The sequence below is a fragment of the Coffea arabica genome, chromosome 6e, assembly GCF_036785885.1.
Source record: "Coffea arabica cultivar ET-39 chromosome 6e, Coffea Arabica ET-39 HiFi, whole genome shotgun sequence".
Lineage (NCBI taxonomy): Eukaryota > Viridiplantae > Streptophyta > Magnoliopsida > Gentianales > Rubiaceae > Coffea > Coffea arabica.
The window spans coordinates 7080141-7101769 of NC_092321.1; the positions used below are offsets into that span (position 1 = coordinate 7080141).

Sequence of the window (21629 nt, forward strand, 5' to 3'; positions counted from 1 at the left end):
CTCTACTTATAGTTGTATATCATGTGATATTTAAATTCAAAATTTAAATTTTGAGGGCAAGTTTGGAAACAAAAGCATTTATATCACAATTAATCCATTATTTTTAAAAAGTTAATCCCAAAAAGCAATGAAAAATGTGGGACGAGAGTAGTACTTAAATATTATCAACACAGACACAGACAGACCTTTAGTTGTATATCATGTTATATTCAAATTTATATTTTAAATTTGAGGGCAAGTTTGGAAAAGTTTGGAAATAAAAACATTTACATCATAATCAATCCATTATTCTGACAAAGTTAGAATCCCGAAAAGCGATGAAAAATATGGAACGGAGGGAGTACTTAATTATTACTTATATATATGATTAATTTTATATACATTAATAATGTATATATTGTCATTGTTTTCTTTTTGGTAATCCGGAATATGCCCCGACTCGAACCCTTAGGATTCGAGCTGGCACACCACGACCCCACGCAACGACTCCGAGTGAGTCACAGGGGTTTAAGTTCATGATAAAATTCGAACTCAGAACCTCAGAAGTTCTTAAAAGCTCGCTTACCGCTGGACCACCCTTGTGAGAACTATATATTGTCATTGTTAAATGCATAAAAACTAATATAAGTGTGTTCGTATAGTAGATTATTTGGGATGATTTTTGAAAAATATTATAATACTTTTTTTGATATGATGTACATGAAATAAAAAGGTGATTGAAAAATATGTTGATAATGTAAGCAAATATTAATATGATTGTTTGGATAGAGTATTATTTAAAATATTATTTAGAATAATGACTGTAGCACTTTTTGTAATATAATATAATGAAATAAAAAGACGAGGTTGGAAATATTAAAAAGTGAGTTGAAAAATGTGTTTATGATGCAAGCGAATTATTATTTGGAATAATTGGCTATCCAAACAAACCCGTGTATTAAACAATCTAATATGCAAGCAAATAGTAAAGAAGATTCAATTTGTTTATACACACACGTATGATTACTAATCTTTTACACCAGCCACCCCCAACATTGCATGAAACGGCGCCGCCTCAATAATTCAAAACTTAAACGCCCTTTCCCATGCCCCTGACCCGCTCATATTGTTTTAACTTCCCCCACAAAAAAAAAAAAAAAGAGAACGAACAGTCCTTAACCACGTCAGCACAAACCTTCGAGCTCCTCTTATAAATACGGATCTATCCCTGCTCCCACAATCTCTAATATCGCAATTTTGACTGTCTGGAGGCCACAGCTGCTCGACTAAACGTTGAAACCTCAGCTGCTAACCTAAACGTTAGCAGGTGCTGAGGGGGCATGTGTCTCTCTCCTTCTCGCTCAAAAAGCTAGGGTTCATCGATTCGGCAACGACTTGGAACCAAACAATCTAAACCCGAGGATTATTTGTAGTATCTTAGATTTCCAGATACTGTAATTAATAGCGAAAAGACTGAGAGGAGCTGGCTGTTTCAAAATCGAAAGACATCTTTTGAACTTGCGGTAAACTCATAGACCTGATTTTTGGGTTTGATAGTTGTAGAGATCTGATTATTTAGCTTATTTCAAGACTTGTTTTCATGTCTGATTGCTTTATTTCTCTTTGAGACGACTTGTGGGTGACTTCTTCGATGTGCGAGCATGATTTATCTGATTTTGGGGAAATTTACATCTCCTCTCTAGGTAGGTGTCATGCTTTGGAACTAAGAATCTCCATGCTAAAATATATACATATGTGTACACACACACATATTCAAGTTCAAACAAAAACGATTTCTGCTGTTTAGGTTTCAAAGGAAATGAATAGTAAATATGCATTAGGATCAGAATTTGGAATCTTTATCTATGAAGGATAATTGAGTTTCTTATTCAGTATCTTTTTCTTATTCTTCCTCTTTTGTTTCCCCCAAGAGGGTGTGGAGCGAATTGCGCTATTTTTTATTGATAAATTTATCGCTAAATTTAACATGGATGAGTGCCTCCTGCTGTTTTAGTAATTTCTAGTTGAAAGTTGGGATTTTAGGTGGCATACGATGTTTCTGGAGTGTCACGAGTCATGATAAAGTTGGGTTAAGCAAGTTTATGCCTTATGATGAGTGAATGTTCGGCAGATTTGGTTGATATTGAGGATTGGTGTGGTGTTTCAAAGCTGCCTAGTGTTCTGAGATGTGCTCTTGGTCCACAAATGCTAGCCCTGATTCTGATAGATATTTTTCTTTGCCTTGTGTTCTTTTGGGAGTGTTGTTACCTGATTGGCATTAAGCTCAGCAGTGGTCATGCTTGTGGAACATTATTTTGTGGTACAATCGTTTTGCATATTCTTCCTTGGCTAAGTGTGCTGGGAGATGATTTGCTAATATTGTGTTCTACTTGTTTTGGAGGAAGAGGTTGTTTGTTCGTATAGCTAGTTAAGCAGCCAATCGAAACTTAATAGCTGCTTGAAGAGCACAGCTGAAAGGGAAATGTTCAATGCTTTTGCTCCTGTAACTTCAATAGCAGTAAGCACAATGTGGCTCTACTTCAGAAGCAGTTTCCAGCTTTTGATGTTGGTAGAGAAGTTCTTTATGAAATATGAGATCCAGCGAAAAGGGGAATGGGAAGATTACCTATTAGCGAATACAGGAAGTCATGTTTTGCTCATTATTGCTACATCGGTGGCAGGATTGCTATTGTTGCACTTGAGAGTCTCAGACAGATTGTGAATTGTGGATGAGGGTTTTAAACTAGACAAGGCATTGCAGTTTCATACAAAATGCTATCTTTGGTTAATTCTTGTGCAATGGATTGGTTCACATGCATTTGCTTGTGACTCCATTTTTCACAATGCTGAGTACTCAATTGCAACTGTTAATACTTGGGGAAAGTCATGTTACACTGGGAAAAAGGCAGGAGGAATAGAGTGCCTGTAGAATCTGAACATTAATGAATCTTGCACCTAATTTCACAGTTGCCCACGGCTTTGGCTGGCTGAGTTCATTTTATTGTAGTAGGCACTTGGCAATTCAATTCATAACAAGGCAAGTTGTCTAGGAAAACATTGTATTTGCTTGTTAATTACCATTACTGGATTGGGTGTCTTTCTTGATATGTTTTCAATCTCTAGGAGATGCTTGATGTGTTCATATGATTGCTGCTATGAAATTGTCTTGATATGCATTACTTATAGCTTCCAAGTAGATGAATAGCATCGATTTGGATTGGAATAGGTTTGGTAAGAATTTGCTTTTTAGGTCACATGAAGTCTTCTGAATTCATGTACATCTGCCAATATTGGGTGGATAGATATGGTTGTATCTTGTGCAAGTTTTCATCATAATTGCAACCAGTTTGTTTTGTTATTTTGGTTTGTTGTGGAGTCACTTACTGTTGCTGCTGCTGTTTGTTTTGTTTTACTCTAGATTCAGATTTCGTGTCACTGTTGTACAAGTGCTTTTACACTTACACCATCAACATTAGGAGAGATACTCAACAATACACGAGCTAATTTGGTATAGTGACATAGAAATGCCTAAGGAGAGAAGAGATCGTTCTGTGTCTTTTGATAGATCAAGGGCATCTCCTTTCCCATGCAGTTCTAGTCGCTCACGGCACTTATTGCCCAAAAACCCATTGGAAAGTGATGAAAATGCAAAAGAATGGGAAGAAGCCCGTTGTCCAGTCTGTATGGAACATCCTCATAATGCTATTCTCCTTTTATGTGCATCTCATGAGAAAGGATGCCGTCCCTTTATGTGTGATACAAGTTACCGCCATTCAAATTGTTTTGATCAGTTTCGCAAGTCATTTGGAGAAGCTTCATCAACTACACTGCAGCGAGAAGAAGCACCTATATTGGCTTCTCACTTGGCGTCCACCTCAATGATCTCGGAACCACCAGCTACGGCTTTAAATGTTGAAAGAAGGGAGGGAGGGCCTGCATCACTGGAAGCAGTGTCTTGCGAAGATGAAATAAAGTCAAAGTTGGTGTGCCCTTTGTGCCGTCAGCAGATCCATGGGTGGATGGTTGTGGAGTCCGCTCGTCGTTTTATGAATGCGAAATCAAGAAGCTGTGCTTGTGAAACCTGTGATTTCAATGGCACGTACAGAGATTTGCGGAAGCATGCAAGACAGGAACATCCTCTTGCGCGGCCAACAGAGGCTGATCCAGAGAGGCAACGCAATTGGAGGAGGTTGGAGCAGCAGAGAGATTTAGGAGATTTGCTCAGTACCCTGCAATCATCCATTGGAGAAGAACGGAGTGAAGAAAGTTCTTTACCTTTCGATGAAGGGGGTTGGCTTACTGTCTTTTTCCTTATCCGAATCCTGCGACCTGGGAGTGCCTCAAGGAGCAGTAGCTGGTCTGGTTCTTCAAGGACCAGGGCTCATGTCACAATCAGAAGAAGACCATCAAGAAGGCTTTGGGGGGAGAGCTATGATTGGGAAACAGATTCCAGGGATGATGATAATGAAACTTCAGATGGTGGATCAGGACTCTGGGCACATCGTGATAGAGTACAACGAAGACCCACTTCAGACGATTAGTCTTTGAGTGGAAAGTGTTGCACTAGATTCCATTTTTTCCCTTCGCATTACTGTAATAGGTACTGCGGTCAGCAGAAAATGCACCTTGTTCTTAAACACGGTTCTGCTTCTTTATGTTATCAACTTATCTGTAAACAACCCTGTTGTTTTGGTTAACTATTTGCTTATCTTTCAGGTGCAAAGGGGAAGCACTGGAAATAACTGTCAGGTGCCCAAGATTACTGTTTGGCATCTCGTGTTTGTGAGAGAGGAAGTTAAAAAAAAATTTGTAATTCCTACTTTTGAATTATGATTTATACCATTCACTGGCTTTCTGAATCTTCTGTAGATTTTTGGTCTACAGATATTTTCGTGTTATCTGTAATTGTTAAATTAAAGTAATTGAACACATCATCATCTCTATACGGTAGCATGAGTTGATTAGTTATGTTGGGAGTTTGCAGCTGTAGTAGTGGTAATTGTCGCTCCCTCTAGAAAGTAGGAAAGTTTGAACGCTACTATTAGATATTCCTTCTTTAGTCAGTTAATCAGTCCTGATTAGTTCCATGCATCTGGCGTGCAAAGTATCAGGGAACTTGGTAATGTTGTTGGTGAGAGCTCGTAGGCGAGCCAGACTTGGCTAAAAGGTTGGCAACGTGTGAGGTGGGTGATGTGGTTGGCGCTGAGATCTTGATGGATTTTACGACACTAGTATTGTGTATAATAAACGTTTGAATTAAGTGGGCTGTACGGGAAGCTTACCCTTTTATCCTCTCGCAGACTTGGTACTGGAAATTGAGAACGTCTGGTATTTAGGGACCTCCTGTTGTTGTTTGGATGATGCCAAAGTTGACGGTTTATCAAGAATTGAGCAGATATATGAAGTCACTACCAGACGCTCTAAAAGGAAATTAACAGCCACACGCTATTCTAGTACTTCTCATGTGAAAAGTGATCCATCATCCGGTGTAGCAAATTTAACAATTTTTTTTTCTGCCAAATTCTGGTGCTAGTTACGTATTATGACAGTGAAAGCTGTAGCACAAATTTTGTTGCCTAAGATAAAAGATAAGAAAACATGTACAAATATTAAATATATTAAATTTAAAATAAAAGGACTGCAATTTTTTAAAATTCTTAAATTAAATAAATTGATCTTCTGATTCTTTTCTTCAAAGGTTTTATCAAAAGGGCGTTTCCTATAATTTAGACGTAGAAAATAGTTGATTTGATGACGTCGATTGAATACTCGAATTCGATCTTGAAGTTTTTGACACAATATAATGTATTTTTACAATTTAATTTAATTTAATCAACATCAACTCAATTTATTTGATATTCGCTAAATAAAGTAAATATTTTTTTTTTGAAAGCGCAAAGACATCATACGAAATTGTAACAGTGGTGAATTTAGTCTGACTCTGAAGAGGGAACCCTGTTATAGTTAAACGTCGGGTGATGTATACATTCTTAGATGCAAGAAAAAATTGGCGGGTAATGCTTCGAATTTTTGTTCTGTAGTGTGATTTAATGAGACCCCGAGTGCTAATCAATTATGGTAGTGTCGGCCTGTCAACTAGTGGCTTGGTGCCAATCACTGCTCAATTCAGAATAAAATACATCGCTTCAACGAGCCTTTCTCTTCTGACGAGAACGACAAAAATGGAGGAAGAAATAGTTTTTCTTTTCTTTTCTTTTGGGGACTATGGAAGAAGAAGTAATTGAAGAAAACGTGTCAGTATTATACTTTCGGGTAGGAGTATTAAAGAACTAAAAGAAACTTTTGGGGTATGCATTATGCATGCTACTAGGATGACATTCCCTAAAACTCGACTTTCTAAAGAAAATAGTAGAAAATACCCGGAGGCAATCAATTATGTCAAATTACCAATCATTTCTTTCCAATGAAAGTCAAAGGCAATTTGCATCGAAGGATGAAAACCAAATGCAACAATGGCATTAATACTTTCTAGTATTTTTGTCATTAGGATTGGGGAGCAAAATGAAAACCAACGCAAAAATGATTGCCACAAAAGATTCCGTAGCAAAATTGATTTGTATCATAATGATTGCAACTGTTCGAGTACCGGAGAAAACCAACGCAACCCGCGATTAGTAGTAATGCGCACCCGTTTCAAACCTTATATACAAAAATGGATAATTCCATAAACCTCCCCTGAGGTTTTTAATAATTACACTGGCCTCTCTTAAGGTTTGTAAAATTAATACTTACCTCCCTTGATGGAATTGCAAACCCAATTACTTATACATTATATGGGAAAAAAGTACTCATATACTCTAGGATATTATGTCTTATTAGAAACTAATATCTAACGATTGAATAATTAGAGCACTAATTAACTATTAGTAACTAATTAATGGAAGTAACTGTTGAGAATTTTTTTAATGATAAATGGTGACTTACAATTACAAAATAATGCCAATTGATGTACCAAATGATAATATTTTGTGATTGAAAAAACTTGTCAATGACAAAAAATAAGTTTGTACGCAATGTGAGAAGAGATTTTTTGGTAAAAGGAAAAAACACAAGAGAAAAGAAATGTTGTTCATGACCAAGTGTTTCTTAAAATTCTTAAAGCTATGATAGTTGTAAACTAATTTCGTGGAAATAAAGGAGAAATGACGAAAAAGAAAGACAAAATTTGAAATTTTTTTATTTTCAAAATCACAATAATTATGGCAAACCTCATATTAAGATATATGACTAGTCTATTTTATTGAATCTTGTGATCATTAATGTAGTTTTGTTGTTTATTTGTGTTATCTAATATATTAAATATGAATTTTTTGAATAGTAAAATATGTAGGTTAATTGTTTTTAACTTTTAATTATTTTCATTATTTTACTAATATAACTTATATGCATGCATAAAAGGGGTATTTATGGAATCAAAGTTTCATCTATTTTTTAAAGATACTTTTTTAATGTTACTTTTTATGATTTGGACTAATTTTGTTACAAAATCTTAACTTTAGGGGAGGTTTATATAATTTTATAAACCTTAGGGGAGGCTAGTAAAATTATTAGAAATATCAGGGTAGGTTTTTAAAATGATCCCTAAAAATGGAAATATTCCTTAAAAAAAAAAACATGTAATACGCACATTTCCTAAACTAGCTTTGCCTTTCTACCCCAAAAAGCGCCAAGCTTTTCCTCTGCCTGCAGAAGAAAAACTGTAAACAAAAATAGGGGAGAAAACACAGAGAGGAAGAGAAGCAAGTCCACAGGAAAAGAGAGGGAGAGATTCTGAGAGTCAAGGAAGAGTCTCAATCTTGAAAAAGCTCGTGGGTTTCTCTTCAAAAATTGATGTGCACGTGCAGTCAAAAGAAAAGATCATAGATTGAAAGGAGGGAGAAAAGCAAAGAAAATAAAAGAGAGAGGATAAAGAGGGATTTTTGTTTCAATTCTTTTTTTAAGGGGGTTGAGAATAGAAATATGTCAAACTCCGCATCAAATCACGGTAGTGGTGGCGGTGGTGGAGGTAATGGCAGCTCCGAGACCCAAGTGGTGCTTAATGTATATGACCTCACCCCTCTCAATCATTATACAGTTTGGTTTGGTTTTGGCATCTTCCATTCTGGCATTGAAGGTGAGAAAAAGTAAACACCCCATAAATGTTAGAAAAGCAAAAAGAGTTCCTTTTGTTTATTGGATTTATGGATTTGTCTTAGATTTAACTTTGTGTTGGTTTTTTCAAATGAGTATGATTTTGGTTTGGCTTACGTTCTGGATATGCTTTCTGGGTTTGTATCCTTTTTGTTATACCTGTGTCAGATGAGAGTTGCTCACGGGATTGGGAATGGAGTTTTTCTTTTTCTTGGGACCTTATTTGTGTAGTTCTTTTGATTATGGTGGATGATCAGCTTGGTTATTCTTGAGCTTGATAGCTGGAATTGGATCTTTTTATCTCTGAGATTTTACATGGTAGGATTGTAGCTTAATTCGAATAACATACATTTCGAACTTTAATAAGAACCAGAATGCAGCCTTATTCCACTTTGCGCAGTTGAAATCTCAATTGATTTAAGTTGATTAATGTTTTGCTTTTTAGACTTCGTGGTCTGTTTACATTGCATCGTGAATACAAGGATCCTAATGCCTGGGCTACCTTTCATCTGTGAAATTGCACGTAGTTTGTTTCCATTTATAAAAATCTATAGGGACACTCCCAGGATTTATTTGGCCATGAATTTCGTACCAGGTTGATGAGGTTTCACTGATGGAAGAGACTAATTAGATGCTAAGTTTCACAGCTCACTACATACAGGGATGGCAAGGGTGAGAATATGACTGATCAGATTTTGATTTTGAGTGGCCTTTTCTGCTAGGAATAATTTTCTTTGTTTGAGTTTTATTTGGTGGGTAATTGACCAGAATTATCTGAAACTGATGCATGGTATAATATTGGACCCGAACGAGAGACCTCTGCTCTTTCTCTCCATCCTTTTTTTTTAACTCATTTTTTGTGTCATTCATGTTAAAGTACATGTTGTTTTGAGAAACTTTCATTATGTATGGCTCAAGTAAATCAAAGGGTGGAAAATATCTATAATAAGTCAAAATTTTAAGAGCACATAGGTATGGAAGATTCTTATTTAGAGAAAAACGTCAACAGCATACATGTTGAATATTTCTGTATCACTCTTATGTGATGGAATGCACCAATTTGCAGTTCATGGGATGGAATATGGGTTTGGAGCACATGACTTTCCCATCAGTGGAGTCTTTGAAGTGGAGCCCAAAAGCTGTCCTGGTTTTATTTTTAGATCTTCTGTCCCACTGGGTCGAATCAACATGCCTCCATCAGAATTCCGTACTTTCATTGAGAGTGTGGCTTCTGAGTATCATGGTGATACCTATCATCTCATCTCCAAGAATTGCAATCATTTCACAGATGATATGGCCCGAAGGCTTACAGGAAGAGGAATACCTGGGTGGGTGAACAGGCTGGCACATATGGGTATATCTAACTCTGAACAAAATTTGAACTCTTCTCTATACAAAATTTTCTTACAATCATAACTTGGTCTTGTATGGCAACTGCAATATATAGGCTGATATGTACAGCTTATTAGCTTTTATTGTTCCGGATTCAGGAATCTAAGATTCTGGTCCATTATTTTTCTTCTAGATTGTTCTTGCGAAAACCCTAGAATTAGGTATCTTGATTCTGGAAAGTTTTTTTTTTGCAAATACAGTTTGCTCGACTTTTAGCTACAGCAGCGGACAAACTTCTTTCACAAGTATCATAATGTTCTTCTAGCTTTACACCTATCATCTCTATGGAGCTATTGAGTTATTGGAAAACCTTTTCTGCAAAGACATGTATATGGAGATGTGAAAAGGAACCTTGTTCACTTATTGCAGATGAATTTATATTTCTTTTTGTTGGTCTCATGGGGAGGAACGTTGGTCTGATGTGATCATAAAGTTACTTCTGCTAGATTTAGCAATGTTATTGACCATGACAACTTGTCTTCCATTGGAAACAGAAATAACATAACGTATTATTAGTAGGATTTTTGTTTCCCTAGAAGTTTCTACTCTGGAATCTGCATATCTCATGACAGGATAGATTCCTGAACTACATTTACTATCTCTATTGCTTATTCTGTCATCACTGATATAATGGCAACATCTTTTTTGGTACTATTGTGTGATTTTGACATTATTCATACTTTATGTCCAAGATAATCTTAGAAATACTGGCTTTTGTTGAACTTCAGGTGCTTTCTGCAGTTGTCTTCTCCCTGAAAGTCTTCAAGCAACCACTGTTAAGCAGCTTCCGGAGTACCACCCAGGTACTGCTAAGCAGCCTGTTCTTTGTTTCTGCAATTCTGTAAAAATTTGAATGGCTCAACTCTGCTTCTTAAAAGAAAACATATTATACGTCTTGATGCCTTGCCTCTATTCCGACTATCTTTTCTTTATCTTTTGGCACATTCATTGTATTTCTTGCTACTTCCTGATAATCTGGTACTTGTGCAAAAGTATTAGGAAGTAATAACCTTTTTTTCCCCAATCACTTGCATAATTTCTAGAAGAAGATGGGAGTGCTTCTGTCTCGAGTAATACAGCTCATGAAGCTACAGAAAGTGAAGATGGTGATCAGGACAAGCACCTGCTGTCACCATCACCTGGATATGGAGAAGTAGCCTTTATAAAAGAGGTGTCAAGGTGATATGAGGCTCTGTTGATGAGCCCGGAGATGGTACTGTTCTTTTCCAAGGAGTGGTGCAATCTTTGCGGGATGTAATGCGTGAAAAATTTCTAGTGCAAAGACGGTAAGACATTGAGACCAGTTGCTACTGATGAAATTGTTATTCCTTGGGTGATTTAGTGTTTGTTAGGTTCATTGTGTTTTTCTCGCTTTCTATATGGTTTTTATTTTGAAGTCAAAGAACTTAGAATTCAGAAGAGACATGGTTGATCGTAGTGGTGGTCCCTACTGTGGAGCTCTCAGAAATATTTGGTAGTTGGTCGTTTTCTTGGAACATCGCAGATGGCATCCGTACATATGTCCGATTGTATTATCCGGCAGGAAGGAGACATGAGCAAACAGGTTAGAGATATACAAATTCCCGGTCCCTGAGTTCATTCTTTGTGGGGGTCATATGGCCCAAGCAGCAGTGGAAAGGTCGGCAATTGGTCGAAGTGCTCATCACACGAGTAACTAGTGCAACAACCGTCTTCCTTATTGTTATTCACTGCCTTTCGTGTTGTGCCATAAGCTATGTAGCTTTGTAACTTTATCAAAATGACTTTGCACTATTCATGAGACCTTTGCGCCTATTTTTGGCTGTGACTAATGTGACAAAGCTGCAACCCTTTGCGAAGGTACTGTTATCCACCGACTCAACCGTGACAATCTGCTATAGGAGCATCTGCATCCGAAAAGTAGGCAGGTAAATGGTTTTAAAAGTTAACTTCAATTTTGTTGGTGTTGCAGTGTCCTCGAGGCATTACTATCGTTAGGCTTTGTGCATTTCGTAGACGGTCATTTAATTTGTTAAACTCTGTTGGCAGCAACGGAATTGCCCTGTCAATGCGTGCTTTTAGAATTGGCTGCGGTACTATTATTTAGACAATTACGCTAGTTTCATAACAGGGTAAGAAATTAGCTCTAGCTTTCATTTTAAAAAAAATTTTTTTTTTTTTTGCACAGAAACATCATGATATTCTAACGTTGTAAAATTGTTATGAGATGCTTGAAAGACCAGCAGCACGAAATACGTATTGTTGTGTCCTTGGAAAACAAGGTCAGAAAAATTAAATGATGCGACCTGATAGGTCGTCCAACAGCCATGGTGGGACAGTAACAAAGGAGCATTACATTGCGGAGCAAATTGTGGAACAAAACAACTCAGCATAGGACAACTAGAGTTTAAGACTGAACGGCAGTCAATAATGGCCACTCTCAAGTCTCTCGACAAGCTGTGCATATATCAAATATTTAACATAATTGTCAATCTCTAAATTAATAATGATCCACAAGAAGCAGGAGCTACATCACCAATTGTTCCTCCGAAATTCATAGTTTCCCCTCGAGCCCCAATTTTGAGGTCAGCCATGCACCCACTTCATCCATCTCCTCTGGGATAGTGTAGTGGCCAAGTCTGCTCAACAAGAGACTCAAAAAAGTCACATCGAAGTTCCACAAGTCATAGGTTTTTAAACAGCAGCAATGTACATACCCACTGTAGGCTTTGAATGTCACATCTCGAAATCCAGATGAAATCAATGTCTGTAAAGACTTCTCACCAAATTTAAATGGAACGACATCATCTCCTGCATTAGATTACACCAAATCATTGCAGCTTATGCCACACGAAGTATGAATACCAGAGATAAAGCTATAATCAAACCATTAGCATCATAACTAAAACCAACACCGTTACACTTTCACACATTAGAACAAAGCAGGTGAATTAAAAAGTTAGAAACTTTTGTTTAGTTTAAGTGTTTTTTTTTCTCTCCGTTTTTCTTTTGGGGCAGCGGGGAGTTGGGGGGAGAGGGGGTGTTGTTTTATGGACAAAAACTTTACTTTTAATTACTAAGTACTTTCAAGAGTAGTTTTAGGAGCAGAAACTTTTTTTGTTTTTAACAAAACATTATACTAGAATTCATTGAAATATGAGGCTCTCTCCCTCCCAGAATCATCGAATAACAACTAGAATCACATCAAATTGCAAACTGAAAACCTTCTACTTTTGTCATAAATTACTTAATACCTCTGCCATGACACAGTAGAATAGGCAAGGATGCAGCACGGTATGCAGCCTCTTGCAACCCTTCTATTCTCTTGCTCAGCAACCTGGGTAGAAGTAGAAGTTAATTGAATAAAAAACACACACTAGCATTTTCCAGAAGTACAAACTTCCATCAGAAAAGGTTTAAAAGTCAAACTTTGCACACGGGAGCCATCCACTCAATCCAACAACAGCACTCAAATTCACTGCATACGGATTTCCATTTTCATATTTGCTTTGGGCAAAGCAAGTTGCAGAGTAGAGGGCTGTTGCTGCACCCATGCTGAAGCCTCCAACCCCAAGTTTGACTGCAAGTCAAAAGGGAAGAGGTTAGATGATCATACCAACACCAGGGGAAAAGAGTGCTTCATAATGTTTGCATGCAAGGCTGTGCTTGTGTAGTTTAGGTAGTCATTAACTTGTATGAGAAGGCAAGAGTGTATTCAACCTTACAGTAGAATGAAACAAATATTCACTTATAGTCAATATACCATTGCAGACAACATAATAATAAACAAACTTGTTGCATTCAGTATAGATGTCCTCCATTTCTAACATATTTCCAACCTTGAATTAGTTTATTCCATGCAAGTTTCAGGTCATAAAAAAATATGAAGCAAAACCATCCAAATAACGCCCATAGTGAGTCTCTACAAATCTGTACAGACATGTATGTCTCCGTGTATTCTGAAGCATGTCTGTCGTTGTCAAAAGAAACACAATCTCATATGTGAAGCCATAAAAACTCACTCTCAGGAGGTTCAGTAGCCAATAAACTTGCAACATATGCTGCTGCAGCATCCAAGCCCTCCACATCATCTTTAGTATTTTCAGAAAGGTCATTGACGTCAAACCCTAGTTGTCAAAAAAAGTGTACTGTTTAGAGATACTTTCATTTGCTGGTAAGTAGAAAATTATATCAAGGATAAGTTAGATCCCAATTATCCAGAGCTTTAAGTTGTATAGGACATAAAAAGTAGAATTATCTGATAGCAATCCTGGTTCTTTCGACACGTGTCCAAATAAGTTGTCCATTCTTACGGAACTTTTTCTTTGTGTTTTTTCCAACAGATGACAATAAAATACCATCTATATCAACAAATGGTAAGAAACCTGCCTAGTACTTACAGGCCGTTGAAGGAAAGCCCCCAAAAAGAGTTATTGGCTGCTGTGGGGCAGAAGGGCAGATCCATTTAATCTGCAGAAATAAAACTCTTCACACTATAGCACCCAGAGAGAGAGAGAGAGAAGAAGAAGAAGAAGAAGAAACTCAAAAAAATGAGAGAGACAGCGAAAGAGAGATTGACACATTCCAGAATCTGTGCTTTGTCTTTTCTCCGAGTATGTGGTTAGAGTCATGAATTAAAGGTTTTTGGCAAATGAAATTCCACAGAGATATAAATACTTACATTTGGAAGAGGAAGTGACTCCAACAGAGTTGACCAGCTGTGAGAAACCATCAAATTTGATTACATGATTATTCAAGTTACCACTGTAAAGTTTTGGACATATATCACATTCCAATCAGCTACTGTACACTAGATAGACTTGAATAAAACAGCAAACCTCCTAAAACCTGACATGGACATAACCCACTACCATCAGAAAAATACATACTAGACAGCACTTTTTAATATCACTACAGCGATTGTCAACCCAACCATTTATCTGAAGAAACTGCCTTTAGTAACATTTTTTCTTCCTTCAGTTAAAGAAGGAAGCATCGAAGATTATCAAATAACAGATTTTACGTTGAACCTCAATCTCTAATAGCCTTCCAACCCACAACCCGCCTCACAGAAAAAAAATATGCAAGCCAAGATTGACATGTGACCTTCCTTTAGTATAAAATTTCAGATGTAAGTGGCAAGGGGTTGCATTATGTTCAAACAGTTGGGATTAGGATAATAACTGAAACAAACTGCATATAGAAAGCAACTAATGCGGAAACAACTAAATTAAAATAGATACTCTAATCATCAGCAACTCTAACCAAAAGCTCAACCGAAATGATATACGCGAAGGAATATGTACGAAGGAAGCCAAATGACATTACCTAGAGCCATTATCTCCAAGACCGTGCAGCCAAACTATTGTTGCCTGGTGTTTGCCTTTTGGCCTGACAACATAAGTCCTTCCAAAATTAAAGGCCCTTGTAACAGTTCTACCACCTGTGGAAATTAAAGCACATTTGAATAAATTTATACAGAAAGACAAGCACAACCTCACATGATAGCAAACAAAATCAAACTGTATTTCTCAACTTCTTTGCTAAGAAGAAAGGGAATGAAATAGTTATATGCCCAATATGTTTTCCTCATACAGCTAAACAACTTCAACTAAACTACTTGTCTGGGCCCTATAGTCTTTTTCCTTGCTGTACTAGGTATTAGATAATCAAAGATAAAAATTCACATCATCCGATAAGGCCCTTGGTACTATAGGTGACCATACTAGAGATTCAATTAATGCATCAGCAGCAGGAGCAATAAAGATTAATTCAATTGAGAGGAAGTGATACAGATAAAGAAACTAACTAGCACCCGCAGAAGGGCCAGTAAAACTCATATTCCTTCCGATACAGGTGCCTGCTAGTTTTTGTCTTGAAAACCGTGCCTGCAGCGAGAGATCAAGCTCAGTCATATATAGCTTTAGAAAGTAATGGAATAACAGCAATATTTTTGGATGCATAGAGGCCAATATGACCAAATGAAATGCTGTAATAAGTACGCAGAACCTAAAGCCAACTGCCCTAACTAACTTATTTTCAGTAAATTTAAATCCAAACTTCATAAGCTTATACCCCCCCCCCAACAAAAGTTTTACAGTGCAAATGTGAAATCCAAGAGATAACCTGACCCAACTAGCCGTACATAGTTTTAGCATAAAATTAGAACAGAGAAATTTTCAAGGCATTAGGGGCTAAAAAGAAAGAAAGAAAGAATGAACAGGAAAGGCAACCAAAGCAAAAGGGCTTATTCTAGACTAAGAAATGTTTTATTAGTCAATTACCATCCTATTGTCCATGATTTAGGTGCAGTCTTCGTAATGCAGAAAATGGATAAGCTCATCAAAGAAGTACATAACAATTAAAAGCTGTGATTTGTTTGTACCATAAATTCCCAGAAAACCCATCTAAAAAATCTATATTGAAGATGGGACGGGGAACAAACAGAAAAAATCGGTAATCACAAATTGATAAATCTGGACCTGATAAACCCCACTTCAGCAACTCCTTCAACCAGCCTAAACAAAGATATTAAGTAATACTCTTTCCCAGGAAGGTCACAAGAATGAGCCATTTACGTTAGAAAAGAAAATAGAAAAAGTAAACGAAAAAGAAAAAGAATGAACTATGATAAAATTGCAGATAAACAAACAATTAAAAAGTCAACTTGGAAGATGGCAAACACTAAAGACAACAATTAGATAAGCTTAGTTTGCGTATGTGGTGTCAATCAGTGAATTCTTTGACATCCGGTACAAACCAAATCTTGATAAAACAAAGCTAAGATGCAATTGTTAGACAGGGCAGGGACGGAAAGGGCAGCCATAGTTACCAAAAGCGTCGAGAGAGAAGGCACAGGAAGGAGTCGTCCTGAGACTGAGAGGAGATGAAATAACGCTCGGCGGAAGACGGACAAGACTCCCACATAAATGCTCACCAAAAAAATTTTTATACAAAAAAATTTAAAAAAAAAATTTGTTAGTGTTTATGTGGTAAATCAGCCATGTTAATCGTTTGTATCGCCCATTCTATATATATTTAAAAGAGAGAGAGAGAGAGACAGAGACAGAGATGGTATTGGGTTTAGGCCTCACAGTTGGGCTGTGATTTAAGGAGTCAAAATAAAATATCCAGAGTCACAGCATCTTTGGCCCGGGAAGAGATTGAACTGGGCCAAACTCAGATTCTTTTTCAATCTGTGAGAAAATGATGGTAACATGATAGGTTATATTCAATTGTCATTACGACCTTAGGTAAACAATCATTACTTGCCTATTGTTCTGCTCTCCCCGCATAAGATTTAGTGTCTCCCTACAACACAAAACCAAAAATTGGTTAATGATTTTTCATCAAATATATTAACAACAAAAAAAATAATTTTTTTTTTTAAAATTCACCACCATTGCTCACTACGTATAACCAAAACTAGAAAGTAATTATGGAAATAATGATATTCGCACTCCGAAAATAATTATCTAGCACTTCACCTTCCTTCACATGATAAAATGTTAGAGTTAAGTACAAGAAACTATTTTTAGAATGCAAATATTACTTGCAATAATTTAGGCCTTGTTTGGACAGCAATTTTTCAAATAAAAAATGCTACGTTTTCCATGAACACATTTTCAAATCATTTTTTTACCTCACATATATCAAATCGTTACAGTAATTTTTCTACGAAAATCCAGAAAAATACAATCCAAACAAGACCTTAATTAGGCTTCATTTATTTTTGGCACATATTCAACAAATTATTCAATTCCGCCTACTGTTCAATCCAAGCTCAACCACATCAAAATTCATGAAAGATGTGCCACGTTTGAAAGTATAGTTGAAAGATGAACCAAACAACTCGATATTGTTTGAATTTGATTTGACAACTAGTTAATTCAAACTCGAACAATGTTTTATGTTCCATAATTTTTAAATTTGATAAAAAAAAAATTCGTTTAAAATAGGTTCGACAAATAAACAAGTCAAATTTGAACAAAATTTCAAATTCGTTAAAATAATCAAATAAGTTTGAATATCAAGATGCTGGATATGATTAAACTTGTCTACGCTTCTAACTCGAAGTGCTTGTCTAAAATCAGGCCTGCTTGGCTTCTCAATTTTTCTTCTTCTATTTCCATGAATATTTAGGAAATTATAATGCATGTTTCTACTTTCTACTGCCTTTGTCTAGTATTTACTTTCCCTCGCATCGTAAGTCAACATTCTCAATGGCTTTGAAAATATGCGCATTAACCCAAAAAGCTAAATTCAAGAGCACTCATCAGGTTAATTCTATTTTTATCGTCCTCATTTCTTTTACTTCAGAGAATTTAAGGTAAAAAAAAAAAAAAAGATTAGAATCGGTCGTGGAGGCTGCATTCAAAGTCAAAAAGAGGAGGAGGAAGACAACACGAAGGGCCACAATTTTTTTTTTCCTTTTTTCTTTTTCTCCATTTGTTTACGCTTGAGGAATGCAAAGTGGAAAAAAGTTGACAATTAAGTTCCGCTTTCCTGAACACTAGTATGTATTGTGCATGCATGCAATTAACTTATAAAATATTTTTATAAAAATTACTTTGATGCTAAATAATAAAAGAAGACTTTAAGAAGAAGAAAGAAATCACAACTTAGAAATATTTTTACGGATAATAGTTTGCAATTGTGAATTGGAGTGGCTCATGATTATTTATTTATTTATTTATTTGGATTAGCATGTCTCATCATCTACAATTTATCATCCCTCTTCTACTAATTTATTAAATTTGACATGTTTTCAAGTTACCCGCACAAACCCAGAATAGAAAAATGCAAATTGTTTTTTTTTTTTATATATATATAACACAAAGCTCACAGCCAAGCCTGCAAGATGGAAATTTTGACTTGTTCATGTTGGGAGCTTTGTGTAAAAAAACATACCCTATCCTTCTTATTAATTTACTTGATAAGACTACAGTTCTTATTCTTTAACATTTCAATGCTGTTATTCTACTTCTATGAAGAAGACTACTAGTTGATATCAATTGAAAATATACACACTGCTGTTTTCAGAAAAAAATAAAATAGTATTATATAAATGCTTGCCAATGAGATGGTTTTTTATTGTCTAATAAAACCATCGTAGACTTGATAGTCAACTCTTGCGGTCTTGCCCCTGCACTGCAGAAAGGAAAAACTACTTGCAACACTAAAATCAATTGGGGATCACATCATACCAATACCATATGGAGGTAAACACCAGACCAAATAGCAATCCTCGGCATGAACTTTTCTTAGTTACAAGTCAAATCAGAGAATTGTTTCGTTTTATCGTCCATTTTTTACACCGGAGTCCGACAGTAAGTGCACGACGATGAATGATCATATAAAATTTGTACCTCTTCAAGAACTGGAGCAAGTAAAGTACACTATACTCGGTCAAATGATGGCCTGAATCCCAAAAAAAAAAAAAGGTGCAAGTATACGTATTCAGAGCGTCTGTCAATGCACTTCACACGAAAAAAGATGCCTGTGTCAATGAATCTGTGTAAAGAAAGTAAAAGGAACCAGCTGCGGCAAGATTCAGTAGCGTTATCGTCCTGAAAGAACTGATATTGAAAAAGAATAGCCCGCTGTTGATGGGATGATTGCATTATCCATTGCAGCAAAAAGCCTGCCACGGTCAGGCGTCGTTGACTCTCCATCTTCAGCTGATAACAAGTCAGCAATGAGAAATTGGGTATTTTCAGGCGGCTCATCCACGGGAACTCGGCCTTCCAGCATTTCCACCACAAGCCCCATACTCGGCCTGACCTTAGGCTTATCCTGAATACACCACAATGCTATGCAAACCAATCTCTTCACCTGCCTCTCATCTATTCCTCCTGCTAGCACCAATCTCCGGTCAACTATCTCCATCAGCTTCCCTTCTCTCAGTTTCTCAATCGCAATTTTCGCAAAACACTCAAACTTTTTCTTCCTTCTCTCGTTTTCGTCCTCAATCGTGCAAACACTTCTTCGCCCTCCAATAATCTCCAGCAGCACCATGCCGAAACCATAAACATCGCATTTTTCAGATACTCCATTCTCCAAGATCCATTCCGGGGCCAGATAGCCTCTGGTTCCCCGAATCGTCGTGACAATTCTGCTTTCTTCTTTTCCCATTAGCTTCGAGAGTCCAAAATCGCACACGAGTGCCCGATAGCTCTCGTCGAGGAGTATATTCTCCGGCTTCACATCGAGATGCAAAATGCAAGACCTGCAATCATGGTGTAGATAAGAAAGTGCCCTCGCTACATCAAGTGCAACTCTACACCTCATGTCCCAAGACAAACAACCACCCCGCCGGCCGTGAGTTTCCCTCCTTGGAAATATCCAATTATCCAATGATCCGTTGTACACAAACTCGTAGACGAGAAAACGGGGCCCTGATGGTACGCTACAATAGCCAAGAAGTCGAAGAAGATTTACATGCTGGATACTGGCAATAGCTGCAACTTCTGATCTGAACTCCTTTTCGCCCTTGTCGTCTCCAACAATCCTCTTCACCGCGACCGGGGTACCATCATTCAAGATTCCTTTGAACACGGAAGCTGACGCCCCCTGTCCTAATAGTGCTCGAAAACCATCCGTTGCTTCTTCAAGTTCCTTGTACCTGAACTTAGTTGGAACTCCAGCTACTTTCCTGAGAAAACTGTACTCAATTCGTAGCTCCCGCCCCTCTGATACAAGCTGGGTTTCCAACAGTTTTCTCCGGTTATTGTATCTTCTTCTGATTACAAGAAACGAAAAAACAGCAAGGATGACCGCAATATTAGCTCCACACACTAAGAAAAATGTCTTGGACAGCTTTAATGAGATACGAGCAACGACGATAGTGATGGTGAGAACGGAAACCAACGAAACAGCAATTATGTATGCTTTTCTGTCCTCCATTGTTGATCTACTGAGTAAAGAGAAGAGGTCAAGATTCTCATGCTGTCAATTTCAGGCTTTGCTATTGAATTTTGATGCTCCACTACTTAATCCTTACTCTTTGTTAAAATTTAAAAAAAAAAAAAGGGGTGGGCAGGAAGGAAATTCATGTCCGGGAGGAGGACTAGGAATAGTAATTAACGCATTTCCTAGGAAATTAAAGACCAGTCTCCCCCCAATCTCCATCAATCTTTAACTTGGGTTGGGGCCCAAACCGCAGCATTCCCTTAATTACACGGTTTGAAAGGGCAAGTCATGCACCTACTTCGGCTCCCATGATCCCATCCCATGCTGATAAACACATTACCAGTCTTCTATTCTATGAACGTACGTATGCGAAATACTTACGTGTGTGAACTGTGGAACTTTATAGTGTATCCAATCAAAATATATTAGTCAACCTCTTTAGCAGCAATAAATTGAAGTGTGGCAAACGAAACTGCCTAGAAGTGGAAGTAAACGAAAGTAACTGAATGGAGAGGAATATGAGGATTAGCCTGTCTGCCTTTGAATTAATTTGGACTTTGGCGAGAGGAGATTGGAGAAGAAAGAAAATGGAAGTAATCAAATAGAAAAAAAAATAAATAAAAGGGCGGACCTTGGTTTAAAAATGAATAGAAACCATAATCTGAAAGTTGGGAAGAAGTAAAAGACAAAAGAATCGATCATTTCTTTCAATTTTTTTTTTTAAATTGATCAGGTCTAATGAAATGAGTAGAGTATCATTCCGTCTTTTTTTTTTTTTTTTTGTGGTTGGAATATTTTTCCCCTCTACAATGCGCAGACATTTCTTTTTAATCACTTAAAATTGATATTGGCCCTATGGAGACTAGTAAATACTACATGGATGGAGTTCATGCTACAATAGGACCAACATATAATAGCGTTTCACTTTTCATTTTTTATGTTCACCTTTTATCACAAGAATTCCAGGGTTTTTTTATATTCGCCATCCTTTTTCGACCAATTACATAAATTTTGTGGACAGCGACGCAGGAGGAGTGCAAAACAAACATATATATGGGTGCGTGATGTAACGAAGCCATGGTATTGAGTATTGACCGCTTGAGAAAGTCACCAAACGGCATTGGTTTATTCACCTCTTTGAATCTGTGGTGACGACAAATATGGATTATTAATTCAACCGTTTCGTAATACCCAAAAAAAAAAAAAAAAGAAGAAGA

At 36.9% G+C, this 21629-nt stretch overlaps 4 protein-coding genes across 12 annotated transcripts; 2 read left to right on the forward strand and 2 right to left on the reverse strand.

Annotated features, from left to right (window-relative positions):
* The first annotated feature begins 1214 nt into the window (after window positions 1-1214).
* LOC113695905 (uncharacterized) lies at window positions 1215-4838 on the forward strand. 7 transcript variants are annotated; one of them, XR_011816837.1, is made up of 3 exons: window positions 1215-1502; window positions 2023-4579; window positions 4696-4838. XR_011816837.1 is itself a non-coding variant. In XM_072054832.1 (3 exons), exon 3 carries the CDS (start codon window positions 3504-3506, stop codon window positions 4518-4520), a length of 1017 nt encoding a protein of 338 aa, XP_071910933.1. In that variant the 5' UTR covers window positions 1215-1502; window positions 2023-3016; window positions 3398-3503; the 3' UTR covers window positions 4521-4838. The 7 variants fall into 7 exon arrangements, 5 of the variants coding, with proteins under 5 accessions (XP_071910933.1, XP_071910934.1, XP_071910935.1 ...); XR_003449645.2 differs by having other exon boundaries at window positions 3398-4579; XM_072054832.1 differs by having other exon boundaries at window positions 2023-3016; window positions 3398-4838.
* Window positions 4839-7628: 2790 nt separating this feature from the next.
* Window positions 7629-11370, forward strand: LOC113696082 (deSI-like protein At4g17486). The gene is made up of 4 exons (XM_027215415.2): window positions 7629-8113; window positions 9197-9484; window positions 10251-10325; window positions 10566-11370. Exons 1-4 carry the CDS (start codon window positions 7960-7962, stop codon window positions 10703-10705), a joined length of 657 nt encoding a protein of 218 aa, XP_027071216.1. The 5' UTR covers window positions 7629-7959; the 3' UTR covers window positions 10706-11370.
* Window positions 11371-11832: 462 nt separating this feature from the next.
* Window positions 11833-16518, reverse strand: LOC113696080 (uncharacterized). Of its 3 annotated transcripts, none has more exons than XM_027215414.2 (10): window positions 16334-16518; window positions 15317-15389; window positions 14830-14944; window positions 14183-14219; window positions 13902-13971; window positions 13524-13628; window positions 12931-13081; window positions 12756-12838; window positions 12219-12312; window positions 11833-12140 (listed from the first exon to the last, which is right to left on the reverse strand). In XM_027215414.2, exons 2-10 carry the CDS (start codon window positions 15339-15341, stop codon window positions 12056-12058), a joined length of 765 nt encoding a protein of 254 aa, XP_027071215.1. In that variant the 5' UTR covers window positions 15342-15389; window positions 16334-16518; the 3' UTR covers window positions 11833-12055. The 3 variants fall into 3 exon arrangements, with proteins under 3 accessions (XP_027071215.1, XP_027071214.1, XP_071910937.1); XM_027215413.2 differs by having other exon boundaries at window positions 15311-15389; window positions 16334-16517; XM_072054836.1 differs by lacking the exons at window positions 15317-15389; window positions 16334-16518 and having other exon boundaries at window positions 14183-14265.
* Window positions 16519-18835: 2317 nt separating this feature from the next.
* On the reverse strand, window positions 18836-20551 carry LOC113695816 (probable receptor-like protein kinase At5g20050). The gene has a single exon (XM_027214977.2). It carries the CDS (start codon window positions 20404-20406, stop codon window positions 19063-19065), a length of 1344 nt encoding a protein of 447 aa, XP_027070778.2. The 5' UTR covers window positions 20407-20551; the 3' UTR covers window positions 18836-19062.
* Window positions 20552-21629: the final 1078 nt, after the last annotated feature.

Coding starts and splice junctions, on each gene's coding strand:
- LOC113695905 (XM_072054832.1), top strand. CDS start 3,504: ATGCCTAAGGAGAGAAGAGATCGTTCTGTGTCTTTTGATAGATCAAGG.
- LOC113696082 (XM_027215415.2), top strand. CDS start 7,960: ATGTCAAACTCCGCATCAAATCACGGTAGTGGTGGCGGTGGTGGAGGT. Junction 9,485..10,250: donor GAACAGGCTGGCACATATGG/GTATATCTAACT, acceptor GTTGAACTTCAG/GTGCTTTCTGCAGTTGTCTT. Junction 10,326..10,565: donor GCTTCCGGAGTACCACCCAG/GTACTGCTAAGC, acceptor CATAATTTCTAG/AAGAAGATGGGAGTGCTTCT.
- LOC113696080 (XM_027215413.2), bottom strand. CDS start 15,341: ATGAGTTTTACTGGCCCTTCTGCGGGTGCTA. Junction 14,220..14,829: donor CTTGGAGATAATGGCTCTAG/GTAATGTCATTT, acceptor GGTTTCTCACAG/CTGGTCAACTCTGTTGGAGT. Junction 13,972..14,182: donor AGTCACTTCCTCTTCCAAAT/GTAAGTATTTAT, acceptor TTATTTCTGCAG/ATTAAATGGATCTGCCCTTC.
- LOC113695816 (XM_027214977.2), bottom strand. CDS start 20,406: ATGGAGGACAGAAAAGCATACATAATTGCTGTTTCGTTGGTTTCCGTT.